Here is a 15,296-nt window from a genome sequence, read left to right as displayed (position 1 = left end):
AGTAAAAAGTACAATCACAGGTTATAGTCACGACATGAAATCTAATACTTATACTTGGTATATTACTTAAACTGATCTGTTCTGAGCTTTTCATTCGAAACTAAATTGTCTATATTTACTAAGAAAAAGGGAGATTTTTGTGTCGATTTAACATCACCATTATTACCATAAAAATGACCTCTTGCAGCAAGATATAGAACAGTATTTGGCAAATAACATATACATATTTTAACGTGTACTTATACACATCAAAAAAATATCAACTCCACTGAAAGTAAGCCTTCTTGTCATGTGGTAAACCTCACTTTCAAAAAAAAGTGACTATGGATGAGACAAAGGCATGCAAGTGTACATGGAAATAGAAGGACATTTTTTTATTGTTAACATTTTACCATTTTAATAGCATCCAAAAAAAATGAAACAAAATTCTCATTATTTATTCTGTGTTATTGAACCATTCATCACAACTCTGTTTGAAATGTAAATTAAGGAATGTACGTTTTACATTCATGATAATTTCAAAGTTCTTGTATCGTTAATTGAAGACATGCAACTTTGCAACACATTAGCTTACGGTGTCTATTTTAAAGGAATACAAACTAGGCATGCCTGATATATTTACCATGTACAAAGCAGTGAGAATTAACTGGATCAAGAGATACTGTGATGAAACCATAAACCACCCTTGGAAATTATTTTTACCTAGAATTTTAAAGTCAGTAGGGGGAATGAGGTTATTATTGCAATGTAATTTTGACATAGATTTGCTAGACCAAAAAATTCCAGGTTTTTTCTATGGCATGTTCAAAGCATGGTCTAATCTTAGCATAGAGATGCCCCCCAGGGGAAATGAGGTAACCGCAAAGAAAACATTCATCTGGAATAACACGGATATCTTAATTGCAGGTAAAAACAGTATTTTATCCTGAATTTGCAAATATTGGCATTTTGTATGTGGAGCAATAATATGGAGAGGATGGACAAAAGGTAGATTGGGAATATATGCAAAATAAAGGAGTTCCTCGGTCCTCAATACTGTGATGGTTTGGGCTGAGGAATGACTGCTATGGGGCAGAAAATTATATTTGCACAGTAGACCAAAAGATTGGAAAATAATCTTTGGAGATTCAACTTTATCATGTCTTGTAAATTTTCTTATACTGTTTGGCAAGAGATATCTCCACATCTGCCATTATAAGAAAAAGACATTTGACTTTAGAGCATATAAGAAATATGTACAATCAATACAGAAAATTGAGTATAATATTGTAAATAGGAGACATAAGCTCAACTCACACATAAAGAAATGGGGAAGTTATCTAAAACACATTGTCCAAGACCCAATATTAAACTAAGTTTGAATTTCAGTAAAGAAATCATGTTTGTGTAATATCCAGATACTCTAAAAACCTGTTAGTGTTATGTATAACTTTTTATACTCCAATAAAAATCTTTTAAATACAAAAAAAAAGAAAAAAAAAAGGAAAACGGTGAACTTCAAAACATGATCTAGTCGACAGTCAATCTTGAATAACAATTTTTAAATACAATGTTTTCAAAATAACTATGAAAAGAATTTTGTCAAACTTAACATAATTTATTTCTTACCAAAATGTGAACAAACATGTCAAGCCTACATGTCAAATATAGTTGAACATTTTCATATGAAACTGACCGATAGAAAAATTAAAATATCAAACTTTTCAAATTAATCCAAATATTAAATCATTTTGTAATGAGGTTTAAAATATAAGTTGTAACTATTACATTTCTTTAACCTAGTGAAAACAGAGTTGCATCTCTTAATATTTATCAATCCATCACAAATTTCAGCCCTGCAGTATTCCTCATATTTCATATTTATAAGTTTAATAACTTGTTTAATATGGTCTCTGTCCTCGCTTTATATAGATGATCCAATCACAGCCACCTTACATCCAATTACATACCAACCTCCAAGGTATTTTCATCTAGTAATTTCTATATTAATGATTTCCTATAGGAATTTTTCATTTTTTTAAATGTAGCTAAACAAGCTTTTAATAAGATACATATACAAAACTACTATACAATATTTCACCATCTCTACTAAATATACTTTATATCTGTTTATGATAACACACTTTATGCATATCATGCAATTTGATTTCCTACTCTATGTACTACTTTAGATTTTATCCATCAACTTTTGGCCAGTAAAATAAAGTTACTTTGGATTAGTAAATTAGACACAAATGTGACATTTCGATCTGTCTACTACAGACCTTGATCAGGGTTGTTATTAATATTCATTGCATAACCATTATGGATTAGCAGAAGGATCAAATTGTCACATTTGTCTCTAATTTACCATTTCAAAGTAACTCTATTTTATTGCCCTGCTGATTCTTGGAACCATGAACCAACTATCATTTTCTATCATCAACTTTTGTCTATAAATCAACTCCTACGCTTTGGGATATCTGGGTACTGTTAAAATTTTATGATTCAAATAATTGCAGGCAAGTTTTATTTTTTTATTAGAAATCAATGGAAGAATAGTATTTTTAAATTGATCATTAAGGATGGAATGTTCTCAAAATGATGTAAGGCTTCATATCACTTCCATTATACTAAAAATAAGCTTATTTCAAATCATTTTGAATGAAGATGAATTTTGACTCTTTGTGTACTCCTAGTTCAATATTTCTGTTTTTAAAGAACTGAAAAAATGAACAAAATGGCCGCTGCTACCACAACGATAATTTTATCACTGGTCATTGCAATGACATTTCACTTCAGACAGTGCCGTTCAAAGAAGTCAAAATGGTAATCCTGGATTAGTATAATTCGTTCACCTAAATACAATGACAATACTAGATCAGTGCTCAATATTTTTGTTTCCTCCAATAAAATGTGAAGACACTGCAGGAAGACAATTATCTGTAATATTCTTTTCAGTCTTAAAATAAAAGACCGTCACTGAATGCATAATTTCACTGGCCTAAATAAAATGACATTGTGAAGTATTTATAAGCTATCAAACATTGATCCACCTCATGTTTATTGACACGATTACATAGTTGAATATTTAATGGCAGAATGTGCCTCGACAGCACTTTTGTTTGTTTGTTTGTTTGTTTGTTTTGACAATTCATTATATTATTTTCTTCAAGGAAATAGACAATCTTTTATCTTCCCCACCCAGTCGAATAGTACAGTATTCAACATCAGCGGCCATTTTGGAATCTGGAATAAGTCAACTTTAAGATTATTTTGACCTCTACTTCACAAATTTGCATGACAACCCCTGATATTTTTTCTTGATTTTACCCCAAAAATATGTTGGAGTTTCCTTGAACAAAATTCTAAAACTTTAATTTTCAAGAACAAAGTATATTATACATGTAATAATGTGCTTTGTGCCTCGGAAATGTTACCAAAATACAATCTCGACATATAAACAATTAAATCTATTTGTTTCTTGAAATGGAAACTAATTTATACATTATAATGTAGTTCAGCTTAAAGCACATCAAATCTATATTTCAACATGGACATATTTCCCTAAACCACAAAATACATTAATTTGTTTTCAAAAAAGTAACAAAGGTGTAGAATTTTGATTACCAATTTAGTAATTTTAATATCAAAAGAATCCGCTCTTAATGTAATGCTGGGAACAAACTTATTATAATAACAACTTTTAGCTCATCTAAATTCAGAAAAAGTGTACTTTGAGTCTCTGTGTAACATGCTTATGGACCATTAAGTCAACAATTAAATTAGAAATCTATAGACACATGTAACAAATTGAATTGGAGAGAAAATTATCGTTGTCTCCAGAATGTTCGTGTGTCTGTGCAATGCCCCTAACATCAACATCTGGAAGGGATATTTTGTTGCTATGGCAACAAATCATGTGTCGGGTACATCACAACATTTTTCTTTAGATCAAAATTGTTCACTGTTCAGTAGAATAAATTGATTAGCAATTTTTTCCTGGACTCAAGTTGTTATTACATGTCTGTGACTTTCCTGTAGCTCTCTCTATCTATAGCTATCTATCTATCTGGCTTTGTAATCTACATATGTAGACAATAATGGCCTTCATCACTTCATCAACTTCATTCCTTCTCCATCAATCTACTGAACACAGAAAAGGTTTTACATCCACTTCCTTTTCCAAAGATTAGATTTGGATTGGCCACCTAAGCAGTGCACATGTATAAAAACAGAGGATGTATAGACAATGGAATAGACAGGATTCATATATAGCAGATAGACATGCATAGACAATTTTAGACATGTATAGATAATTTAGACAGGATTCATATATAGCAGATAGACATGTATAGACCATTTAAACATGTATAGATAATTTAGACAGGATTCATATATAGCAAATAGACATGTATAGACAATTTAGGCAAGAATCATATACAGCAAATAGACATGTATAGATAATTTAGGCAGAACCATATACAACAAATAGACATGTATAGACAATTTCAACATTCATATATAGCTAATAGACATGTATAGACAATTTAGGCAAGAATCATATACAGCAAATGAAGCATGTACACAATGTGGATATTTGGACAGATTGATTCTATGAAAGTAGTTAAAAAGCATCTTTGAAAGACCTGTCCTTTAATCACAGTGGACATTTTATGTATTACCCTTACGAACAGGTGCACTCATATTTTCAAAACAGTCATTTTTCACTTGAAAACTGACATAATGGTTTCATTTCTAAGCCTGCATTACTGTGTGTAAGTATGATTGTTGGAGTAATATTCTTTTTTACATTCACAGCATAATGGAAAGTCTAACCTCAAGATGAACATATTGTTGAATCTAAATAGATCAAGATTTGTCATAGATACAAAATGTCTACTGTTTCAACCTTATTTTCACACTCCAATGTTGGTGGTATTTTATATTGGTGAATATAGATTTAGATGGATTTAAAACATCTAAGCTTAAAGGAGAATTGAAATATGGCTGTAACTATTATAGATTCATTATTAATTAAAGGATTTTTTGAACTGTAGGAAAAATAACATGAACATGATGTCCATTGTAGAATTAAACAAATCGGATTGGTCCACTCTCTCAGACTGGATCTTAATACATACCAGGATAGGCTATCATTTATAACCAAATTACCATAGCAACTATATTTTAGTATGTCTCAAACAAATAGTGATAGGAATCTTACTTGAAATAAAGTATTGAACTACTATTTAAAATTTATGATATATTTTCAAGTTTTAAACTTATAAATCGTTTTAAGTCCTAGATGGAATATATGTGTATGTCTGTGTGTGTATGTGTCTGTGTGTGTATGTGTATATGTGTCTGTGTGTATGTGTGTGTGTGTGTGTGTGTGTGTGTGTGTGTGTGTGTGTGTGTGTGTGTGTGTCAGCAACCATTTCAGTCACCAATCAGTCATAAAGAATTAACATTTTGAATATCACACAGCAAGATTATTTATATAAATTGCATTGATTTTTAATATCGCATATCTGCCACAATCTGGACAGGACTGTAAAAATACCCTAAATAAATAAAAATAACATTCTAAAATAATGAATGCTGAATCATTCCTTGTTTCTTTATTTTCATATCCATGTTAAAGAACGTTTTATTCTACTAACATGAAAAACACGAAATTGAAACCCCACTGGTAAATTTACTCAGCTCAGTCAAGCAGCTTAAAATGTTTGAAATGGTTAAATTATGTGGTACTCTGTATTATATCACACAGAAGCATGGATATACATTTATACAGCCCCTTAACATGTCTAAGTTTCAATAATCAAATTATATTTATTTTAATATGACTGTCAATTCTTCAAGAAAGTAATCAAAACCCCCTTAAGCAGGCTCTTGATTTAAAGTTTTGTTGACAACACAATGCAAAACTGATCAGGTGGGTATACTCGTAATTTTAAGTCACAAATTAGATAAATCAAATCTCATATTTCCATTGCAGGAAAGTAGCCACAAAGAAAATGTTTCAATACATTTTGAAATTCCCTGAGTGACTTTAATACACAGTCTAATATCTTCATCCAAGTGTTTGTGATTACCATTGAAACCAAGTAAGGGTAAGCTGAGAAAATGTTTGTGTAAAACGTGATCCAGACTTCCTGAAATTAAATTTGCACTATTCAGTGATTTTCTAAAAGTCTCCACAAATGGATACTAAGTCAATGCATCTACTGTATGAAAAGCTTTCACTAATAAAACCATGAATTGTATTTTGAATATGCCGCTTGAGTATAGTGAAAGAGTTTCAATGTATTCATGTAGAGACTAGCTTTGACCATCTACATCGATAGGAAGGCTCATTTGTTTAATGACCACTCATGTGTGTACCCAAGATATCAATCCAATCTGCTTTTACAGAAAGTCTAATTAAATCTTTATGTAGTCCTTTCAAACAGCGATACAGAAAAAAGATAACGCTCTTGTTGCCGTTTAAATATTCATTTGATATTTCTACAAATATTTCTTGGAAAATACTGAGTTATCAAGAATGAAAGAATTCTAAACCTTCCAAATTGATTGCATTAATATTCAGCAGATCAAAAGACTTGTTTCTATATTTTACTATATCTTCACAACTGCTATTTCCTTGTATAAATACATGAATAGCAAAACAAATATTTGTTTTTCTTCTCATCCCATCAGAAATAAGCATATAGTAATAATATACATATAGCAAGTATTATTTTATGAAAATAAAACTAGTTGATATATTAGTTTCTAATTATCCCTTTGATATTGGACTAAAAATTAAATTTATGACATGACATCAAATAACTAGATTTGAGCAAACTTTCAACTCTAAATTTTCAGCCCTTTTCTTCACAAACAGTACTTCTAATTACCACTTTGAAGAAAGAATTACAGTTCCAAGAACAAATAATCTGTGTGTCTATAGTTGACATTTACTCTGAATTTCAAATGCGTCTTATTTTTACTGTGTCCAACAGAAGGTGCTAATATTATCAACTTGATGATTTTAAAATATCTAAGCCTTTCAATTTTATAGGTGAAAACAGAAAGATTATCTGTTCCCTTTTATGATGGAGAACAGTAGATGCAATTCAAACATACATATAATTTGATAATAATAATAAATAATTAATTTTTTTAGTATAAAATATTTAATTTCAATTTTGTATTTAATTTCAATTTTGTATTGTATACCTTAAGGTCAGTGGCCTATTGTATCAAAATAAAATTATTGTTATTTTTTAATTATAATTACATTCCTTTTCTATGTAAATTACACAATATTTCTAATTTTTAAACAAAAAAGACAGAACGATTTAATATCAACCCACCTTGCATATTGTTTTTCTGCTTCTAATGTTGCAAGTTCTTTTGAAGGACCGTGGAACACACTTGCACGGGGACGAGCACCTCCGTTGACAATGCGCACATTCTGTTGACAAAAAAAAAGGTGTAAGTGATTCTGTCCTCTGATAACAAAGCATACAACATCATATTTTTTCATATAACACAATAGACATAAAGACGATTTCAATAGATACAGACATTTGAACTCAAAAGAAAGACACATAAAAATAACTAATTTTTCTAATGTGACATAGCAAGTAATGCAGGTGAATTTACTTTCACTCCAAATAAAATGACTAAATATTCTCTAACATTTTCCCGTGAATTTTCTTCAATTATTAACTGGAAAAATGCAAAAGTGAAAAAAGAATTCTGCAACTAATTATCATCCTGGTATAGAATCTAGTCCATGGTATTACATGGTGTAGATATTCAGATAATCGTAATTATCGCCTTACACTACATTTCCATTGTGTTAACACATTTGTAGTTTTCTAGGTCGGATAACCTTAATTATTGCCCTGCAATATTACATCATATACATATACCTTTAAAATACCATGGTTTTGCACAGGTTGTTATATATCTAGGAGTAAGATAATCTTCATATTGCCCACTTATTCATTAAATTTCCATAGTGTTAATATCTGGTATATATTCTAAGTGTAAGATAAAATTCATTATTGTCCTGCTACTAGAATGAAGTGTACACTTATTTCCATGGTGTTAATACACAAGTGTGTATAGTTTCATAGGTCAAATACCCTTCATTATCGCCCTGCTATAGAATGCACATTATCATATGTTTATACACAAATGTATTAAATTCTAGAGGTCAGATAACCTTGGTTATATAATTGCCCAGCTGCTGTTATATTCATTAAATATCCATGGTGTACACAAGTGTATAATTTTAGGGGTCAGATAATCATCATTATTGCCTACCTAGTCATTAAATATACATGCTTATAACATGTTTTTACAAAGCTGTGAATTGTAGGGGTCAGACCATAGACAGTGGAGGGTCTATGGTCAGACATTCATCATTATTGCCCACGTATTCATTAGATCATAGAGAGTGTCTATGATTAAATATACATGTTTTTACAAAGGTGTAAATTGTAGAGGTCAGGTAATGTGGTATATTTGACCTATAAATCTATCCGCTACCTGATTTAATATCCTGTCCGTATATTAGAATCCGCAGGATATCATCAAGGTCACTTTCAAAATCTAAATTGGCAGTCTTGAAAAATAAGATGACTTTTGAGGTTACTGAACTCTGTTTTTATTAACATTTTATTCCCACACTTCCATAAAACAAAAATAACTGATTTTAACGATGACATAAAACATAAGTGGGCAAATTACTTGATGTTTAAATTGGGTTTGTATTAAACTTACATGTTCAAATTTCAACACTATTTTGCAGCATGACAACGAGGTGTTGAAATGTACGTGATGATAAAGAAAGCAAAGAAATTCTACTCAAATCCATGACAACCTGTTAGATTTTGTTTGAAAAGAAAACCTTGCAAAAAATGACTCAAATTCAAGTCACTTTCAAACACAATTGTAGACATGATTATATCCAACTGTTCCACTTCCAGAACCCAAAGCCACAATCACCATAGCAACAGTGAGCAGCAAGTGTGAGATACTCAGCACAATGATGAGAATGTAAAACACGTTTGCTATTACACGTTGCTAAGTAAGAAACATTCATCCATAGTTCAAAACAATAATACACTAACGTATACAAGAGACACGTTGAATTACACTTGAAGTGAAAATTAATAACGACTATTTCCTGCTATTCACTATTATATTCTTTAACATGTGTAACTATGGTTGCTGGTAACACTGATTCATGATTCTAAAGCTTACAGAACTACAGACTTGACTACGAATGCCATAATCTTTACTTCAACAATACATAGTCAGTTTTGTTCGGGAAACAATATCTTACGTCTCAATTCAAAGGAAGTGTATTTTTATAGTAAAAATGCTATTTATACAAGTGTTGACGTCAGCCATTCAAATGAACTATACACCACAGTGCTTTTAAGATATTAGTCTAGTCTATGTAGTTTTTAATCTACAGACAAATTTACAATATTCAAGGGATGTTATAAACTAGCTGTCCTATTTTCTGTATGTTTGACTGGCAGTTTTCAAGTAGATGTCTTGGGTAATAAGAACATATCCACAAAGTCACTTAGAATTAATTAAACTCTCACAGACTGAAGTAGATCTTGTCTTTTCATTCCACTCATGTCATTTTCAAAACAGTGTCTGTGCAACTACTGTCTTGGGTTCAAGTCACTTTCAATACAGTGTCTGTGCAACTACTCTGTCTTGGGTTCAAGTCACTTTCAATACAGTGTCCGTGAAACTACTCTGTCTTGGGTTCAAGTCACTTTCAACACAGTGTCTGTGCAACTACTCTGTCTTGGGTTCAAGTCACTTTCAATACAGTGTCTGTGCAACTACTCTTGTCTTGGGTTCAAGTCACTTTCAATACAGCGTCCATACAACTAACACAATATCAGTACACTACTCTGTCAATGAGACAAGTAAGAACTGACAGACTTCCTGTTGGTGTCTATTGCTGCTAGCCCCTGGATTACTTTCACTTCTGAAACATGGCACCATTCCAAAGTAAGCAGCCACAAGATGTACATCACTCAATTACACCTAATGTTTTATCTTTTGAATTGTAGATATTGAAGATGTTTATTCATCTATAGACAACCTGATAATACTAACACTACAGTATGAGTGCAGGTGTTTGACAGTACAAAGAATCAGCAACCTCATCAAAATATCACTTGTCAAATCCAACAACAATTACTATGTAAATTAGTGGAATTAGAAAGTAAAAAAAAATGTATAATAATTTTTTTTTATTTTTTATTATGTACAATATTCTTATATCATATAGATATATCTATTCTGCACTAAATATTCATATATTATGTTTCATAATATACCAGTATATATAAACTAAATGTTCTTGTACACAAATGTGTCATTGTATGGTTGGTACATTTTAGTAAAACAAGTAGGTGAATGAAAGCATGTACTATAAACACATTGTTTTAGGAAACCTTGTTTTACAAATACATATAAAACAACAACACAATAAAAGTGAAAGAAAGTTAATGAAAGTGTATGGTTGGAATGATATAGGACGAAAATGAAATTTCTGAATTCATAACCATGAGTCCATGATCAGTACTTATTACACTTGTATTAAACTGGAGTATCATTTTTCAATCTGACAACAATAATAAATATATTCACTGAAAATTGTTAAAGTGGTCACATGGATGAGGACTGAGTATTTATTTTGCATTTTTAATTTATGAAACAATGTTATCGTGGCTTCCTACTTGAAAAATAAATGTGAAACAAAATATCCCAAGTCTTTGTTTGTAACTTAATAAATTTCAAAAGATTAATAAATGGCTTTGAATACATTTTTTTTTATAGTTTTTTGCAATGTATTGAGTTACAAACTCATATTTGGTCTACCTTGTTTCACATTAATTTTTAAGTAGGAAGCCATGATAAAAATTGTTTTAAAAATTAAAAATCCAAAATAGATACTGAATCCTCATCCATGTAACCCCTTTAATATACCAATAAATACGCATTGTATATGCTAATTAGCCGTTGATTTTATTCATAAATACAGTACAGCAACAGGTTGAAATTAAGGTTGTGCTGGGGCCACAGATTTTAGGATGCAGACTCAAAAAAAATCGATTTGATCAGATTTATTGTGTATAGCTACATATAATCATTTACCAACAGGTGATTCAATACTGTTCAGTGTGTATGATATTATGAGTAAGACATTATGTCTAACAAACGAGTTAAAAAAAACATTCCAGTCGCAGCTAGTACATCTCCCTACCCCACCTATTTTAAAATTGAATGTAATCGGAATCACACAATTTTTTTTACGCCTTATAGTAATGACATGACATCATTTTAATACTAATAATATAACAATTACATTTTATGAAAAAAATCATCCCACTATTAATGTATGGAGTGCTTATCCTTGCATAACGGTGAAAACTGCTACTTCACTTCATTCTCATGAGACAGTTATTTTCGTGAAAGTAGGGTCGTGATAGCAAAATTGTCGACAAGACGCCAACTTGTTTATGATGGTACTTGGTGAGTCACTGAAAAGAGGTCATTGTTTTGGGAATAGAAGGTTCATGAGCTAACCTTCCTGTTTGAGCAGGAAATTAAAATTAAGGTTTTCTAGAACATAAATTTATATCAAGGAAAAGTCCAGTCAGACTAAATACACTCTTTAGTACAGTTGTATTAAGTACTACTTCATTATAACTTTGGGTGATAGAATAGCACCTTAGTGACTTATTTAACTTTGAAATCTTGTAAAGAACTTATACTGTGCACTTGACATGTGTTTAGGGATTTCCTACATGGTTTTATTTTGTTCCGTTAAATTGACAACTATTCCAGAATCATATCTTGAAACTAGTTCACCTCTCACCAAGTATTAATTCACATTCATAGAAAAATTACATTATGATATTATTTTTGGTTTGGCAAAAAAATTGAAAAAGGAATCAAGTTTTGTGGTTCATGCCTCTTTATGTATTCTCAACCATCAACCACTTCCAAAAGCCTATGTTGACTATAAAATACACTCCTAAATAGTTTTAATGTATAGTGCTTGCTTTGAAATGTTTGTAAATTTTGTACATCAAACATGGCTGGAAATGGGTTGATTGTTACAAACTGGTAGTTAATTGTTTAAAGTGTTTAAAGTGTCAGTAAAGACAAACTGAAATAATTTTGGATGCTGGACTTTAAACTCTACAGTGTTCATTTGAGTTGTACAAGTTGAGCCAGAATTCAACTCATGCATCGTCATGTCAATATGAGATATGAATATTTTAAAAAGAGCTATTCAACCGTAAAGGTCATTCAGACCTTAATAAATAATCCAAACTAATTATGACTCTCACACACCATTGAAATTAAAAACCTATTAAACTGTGTCACTTAATTATGATTACTTCCAACGATGTGTGAACAACAACAAAAAAACTTCTCTGCGTTTAGATTATTAATAACTTCTTCATTATAATACAACACTGAATAAGTCTCTTGTTCTCAAGTTCCAACTCAATACTGTCATGGTAATTATGCACTTCAATCAGCTGTTATTTCTTATATGAATGTTTGTTTTCTGCATGGTTGCTATGGTAACAAATCCCACTTGATAATCAATATATTTCTCAATTGTTACTAGGACAATTATAGTGTTTCGTGTAAGAATTGACAATATAATGGTGATATATCTAATTACTATAATAACATAATTTCACTTACAATTCTCAAGATGGAATTTGTAATGCTTCCATATACCTGATGTTTATTTTCAATCATACAACGTACATATTTCAGGTAGAATCTTCAAAAGTCAATCATGCAATTCTTCAGAAGATTTTAAGTGTTTTTTAATGGTAGCAAATAGGTAAAAAAGACAACACTTTATCTCTACTGTCTATGGTAAAAGTTACCCAAGTTCCCAGGTATTATCCTACAAAATTACAGTACAAAGAATGGCAATCTATTAAAATTTACTAGATTTTTCATTCCATCACTGTGCAGGTAACTCTCCTTGACAAACACAATGTCCATGTGAACATTTGATTTTTCAACTGCAATTCTCAATTTTCAAGATCTTTTAATTTTACATTTTTCAATGTAATTCAAATACATTTAAAGAATTGAATGTAAAATGTCTAAATGAAATCCTAGAAAGTCCAGCCAAAATGTGTACAATTGACAGTAAATGTTGCATAAAATCGTAGCTATACCTTGCGGCCAACGTTTCAGTCTTTGTGTAATTGCATTTGTAACTTGATGGTATCCTCCTCTGGCGATGACACTACAAAAACATTACACAAACAAACACAGTATTGTTGTCTGCATAAGAAACATCACAGGGGCGTAATGTTACTGATTCTATCAGTTAACGTAGTTCTTACACCACAGTAAGCCGTAAAGTGAAAATTTGATGTTATTTTGGAGTTTTTTATCTATCTATCTGTGTCTTTTGTAGCATTTTTTGACTACCTTCACAAGCCTTCATCATGTATCTTAGATACAAAGACAACAATAATGGTTGTTAGGGGGCACGAATTGGGTTAAAAAATAAACAAACGTTTGAGGAGGACTCAAACGTTATTTTAATATATTCGACATACAAAAAAAAGGGCCTCATATTGAGATAAGTACAGTTTTAAAGTTAGTTTTTAAACAGAAAAAATCAATGATTTTACATTTTTTCCATCAAGCCATTAAACTCTGTATAAACTAAACATATCATATGTTTACAAGTGTGAAAAAAACCTACTTTTCTATGTGGTAAGAGGTTTAAGTTACAACTTTTCTCAATGCAAAAAATAATTTAATATTTTCTACATACACACATTGGTCAGACCGAAACTCCTTCAACTCTGAACATACACAGCCATTGAATCTACCCATATTTATTTGTTCTTTATTTATAAACCGTCCAACAGGCATTGTCCAATAACAGGAGAAAGGTTCAGTGTCTGTGCAGAAGGAAACCGGAGTACCCAGGGAAAACCTGCATTGTACGGTAGAGTCAAACTGAATGATGCTCTTCTTACTGACAACGTGGTAAACTTAATCAAACCCTGAATGGGTTCAAATGCCGACCGCAATGGTAAGAGGCAAGTGGTTTAACCACTCGGCCACCGACAACCCTTTTATCAACAGTATCACTTGTGTGTATTGATAGGACAATATGTTCCTCACACTAAAATTTCAAAATAATACCTATTAGAGAAACAGTGAATTAAGGAAAACACTACAGCTGTCCAATGGCATTTGATATATTACATCAGAAGTGTATATTTCACATCCACAGACAAAGAACCAATAAGCAGACTTCCTATCAAACTTTCAATTCTATGTCTTCATACTTCCGTCAATACTCCAAATGTAACCATTCTCTATTATGTCAGTCATATTGGTTATGGTCGGCTAGGTAGTCTGTAAATTGACTTTCACAAGCACAACCTACTGATTACAATATGCCTAGTTCAGAGGAAATACAAATAAACAACATTTCATGCATACCTGCTTCAAAACAATTTTGAATTTTCCAAACAAAAAAAATTATTTTTACTTTAATGAAACCATTATTTATGTTGCCATGCTCACTAATGAAATATTACATGCAAACCTGCTTAAGAAATTCTTGAATATCTTAAAAACAGAAGAATTATTCATGCTACTCACTATAAAAAACAGAGAGTATTGAACATTTAGGTTAAGAAATCCTTTTCATGACATGGGTTCTTTCTAAATCTACAAAGTACAATAATTACGACAAAAAATATTTCAACTAAACGCATATAATCATATTTCAAATAGCCAGTAAAAGCATTCTACCTTATTGTATAATTTAATTACCAGCCAATCAAACAGCAAGCTTACAATCAAGAGAATGCTTTGTGAAAAACAATATGGCCGCCATGTTGTATTATTTCTATACACTTTCCAAGTAGAATTTCTGTTTGGTCAACCTAAAGATGTTTATTTTGTAGATATTGTATAGTAATTATTTGTAAAATGGTAGAACTTTTTCATTGCTTTCACTAAACACAAGAATTTTAAAATTCACTTATTGTTTTACAAAATGTAAATAGAGATCTTTAAAATCAGGCCATTTTCATATTTACACCAACAGACAAGTTAAACTGTCGATCTTCCATCCTAACAATATCGTCCAAGTTTTTATCTAATCTCCACCATACAATTAAAATACTTGATGAGTCTATTATCTAGTCAAATTGCTGTAACAGTTATGTGTGCCTTTCTAAAACCCTCCATTCTTTGGAAACCCATTG

At 30.9% G+C, this 15,296-nt stretch overlaps 1 protein-coding gene across 1 annotated transcript in view; it reads right to left on the bottom strand.

Annotated features, from left to right (window-relative positions):
• LOC144443302 (sodium/calcium exchanger 1-like) overlaps positions 1–15,296 on the bottom strand; it is an 81,638-nt gene that overhangs the window by 39,521 nt on the left and 26,821 nt on the right. Inside the window, exon 3 of the mRNA XM_078132741.1 lies at positions 7,344–7,444. Coding sequence (XP_077988867.1) covers positions 7,344–7,444 — 101 coding nt within the window. The remainder of the gene's footprint in view (positions 1–7,343; positions 7,445–15,296) is intronic.

The sequence above is a fragment of the Glandiceps talaboti genome, chromosome 12 (genome assembly GCF_964340395.1).
Source record: "Glandiceps talaboti chromosome 12, keGlaTala1.1, whole genome shotgun sequence".
Classification (NCBI taxonomy): Eukaryota; Metazoa; Hemichordata; class Enteropneusta; family Spengelidae; genus Glandiceps; species Glandiceps talaboti.
This window is presented reverse-complemented; position numbering and strand designations above follow the sequence as displayed.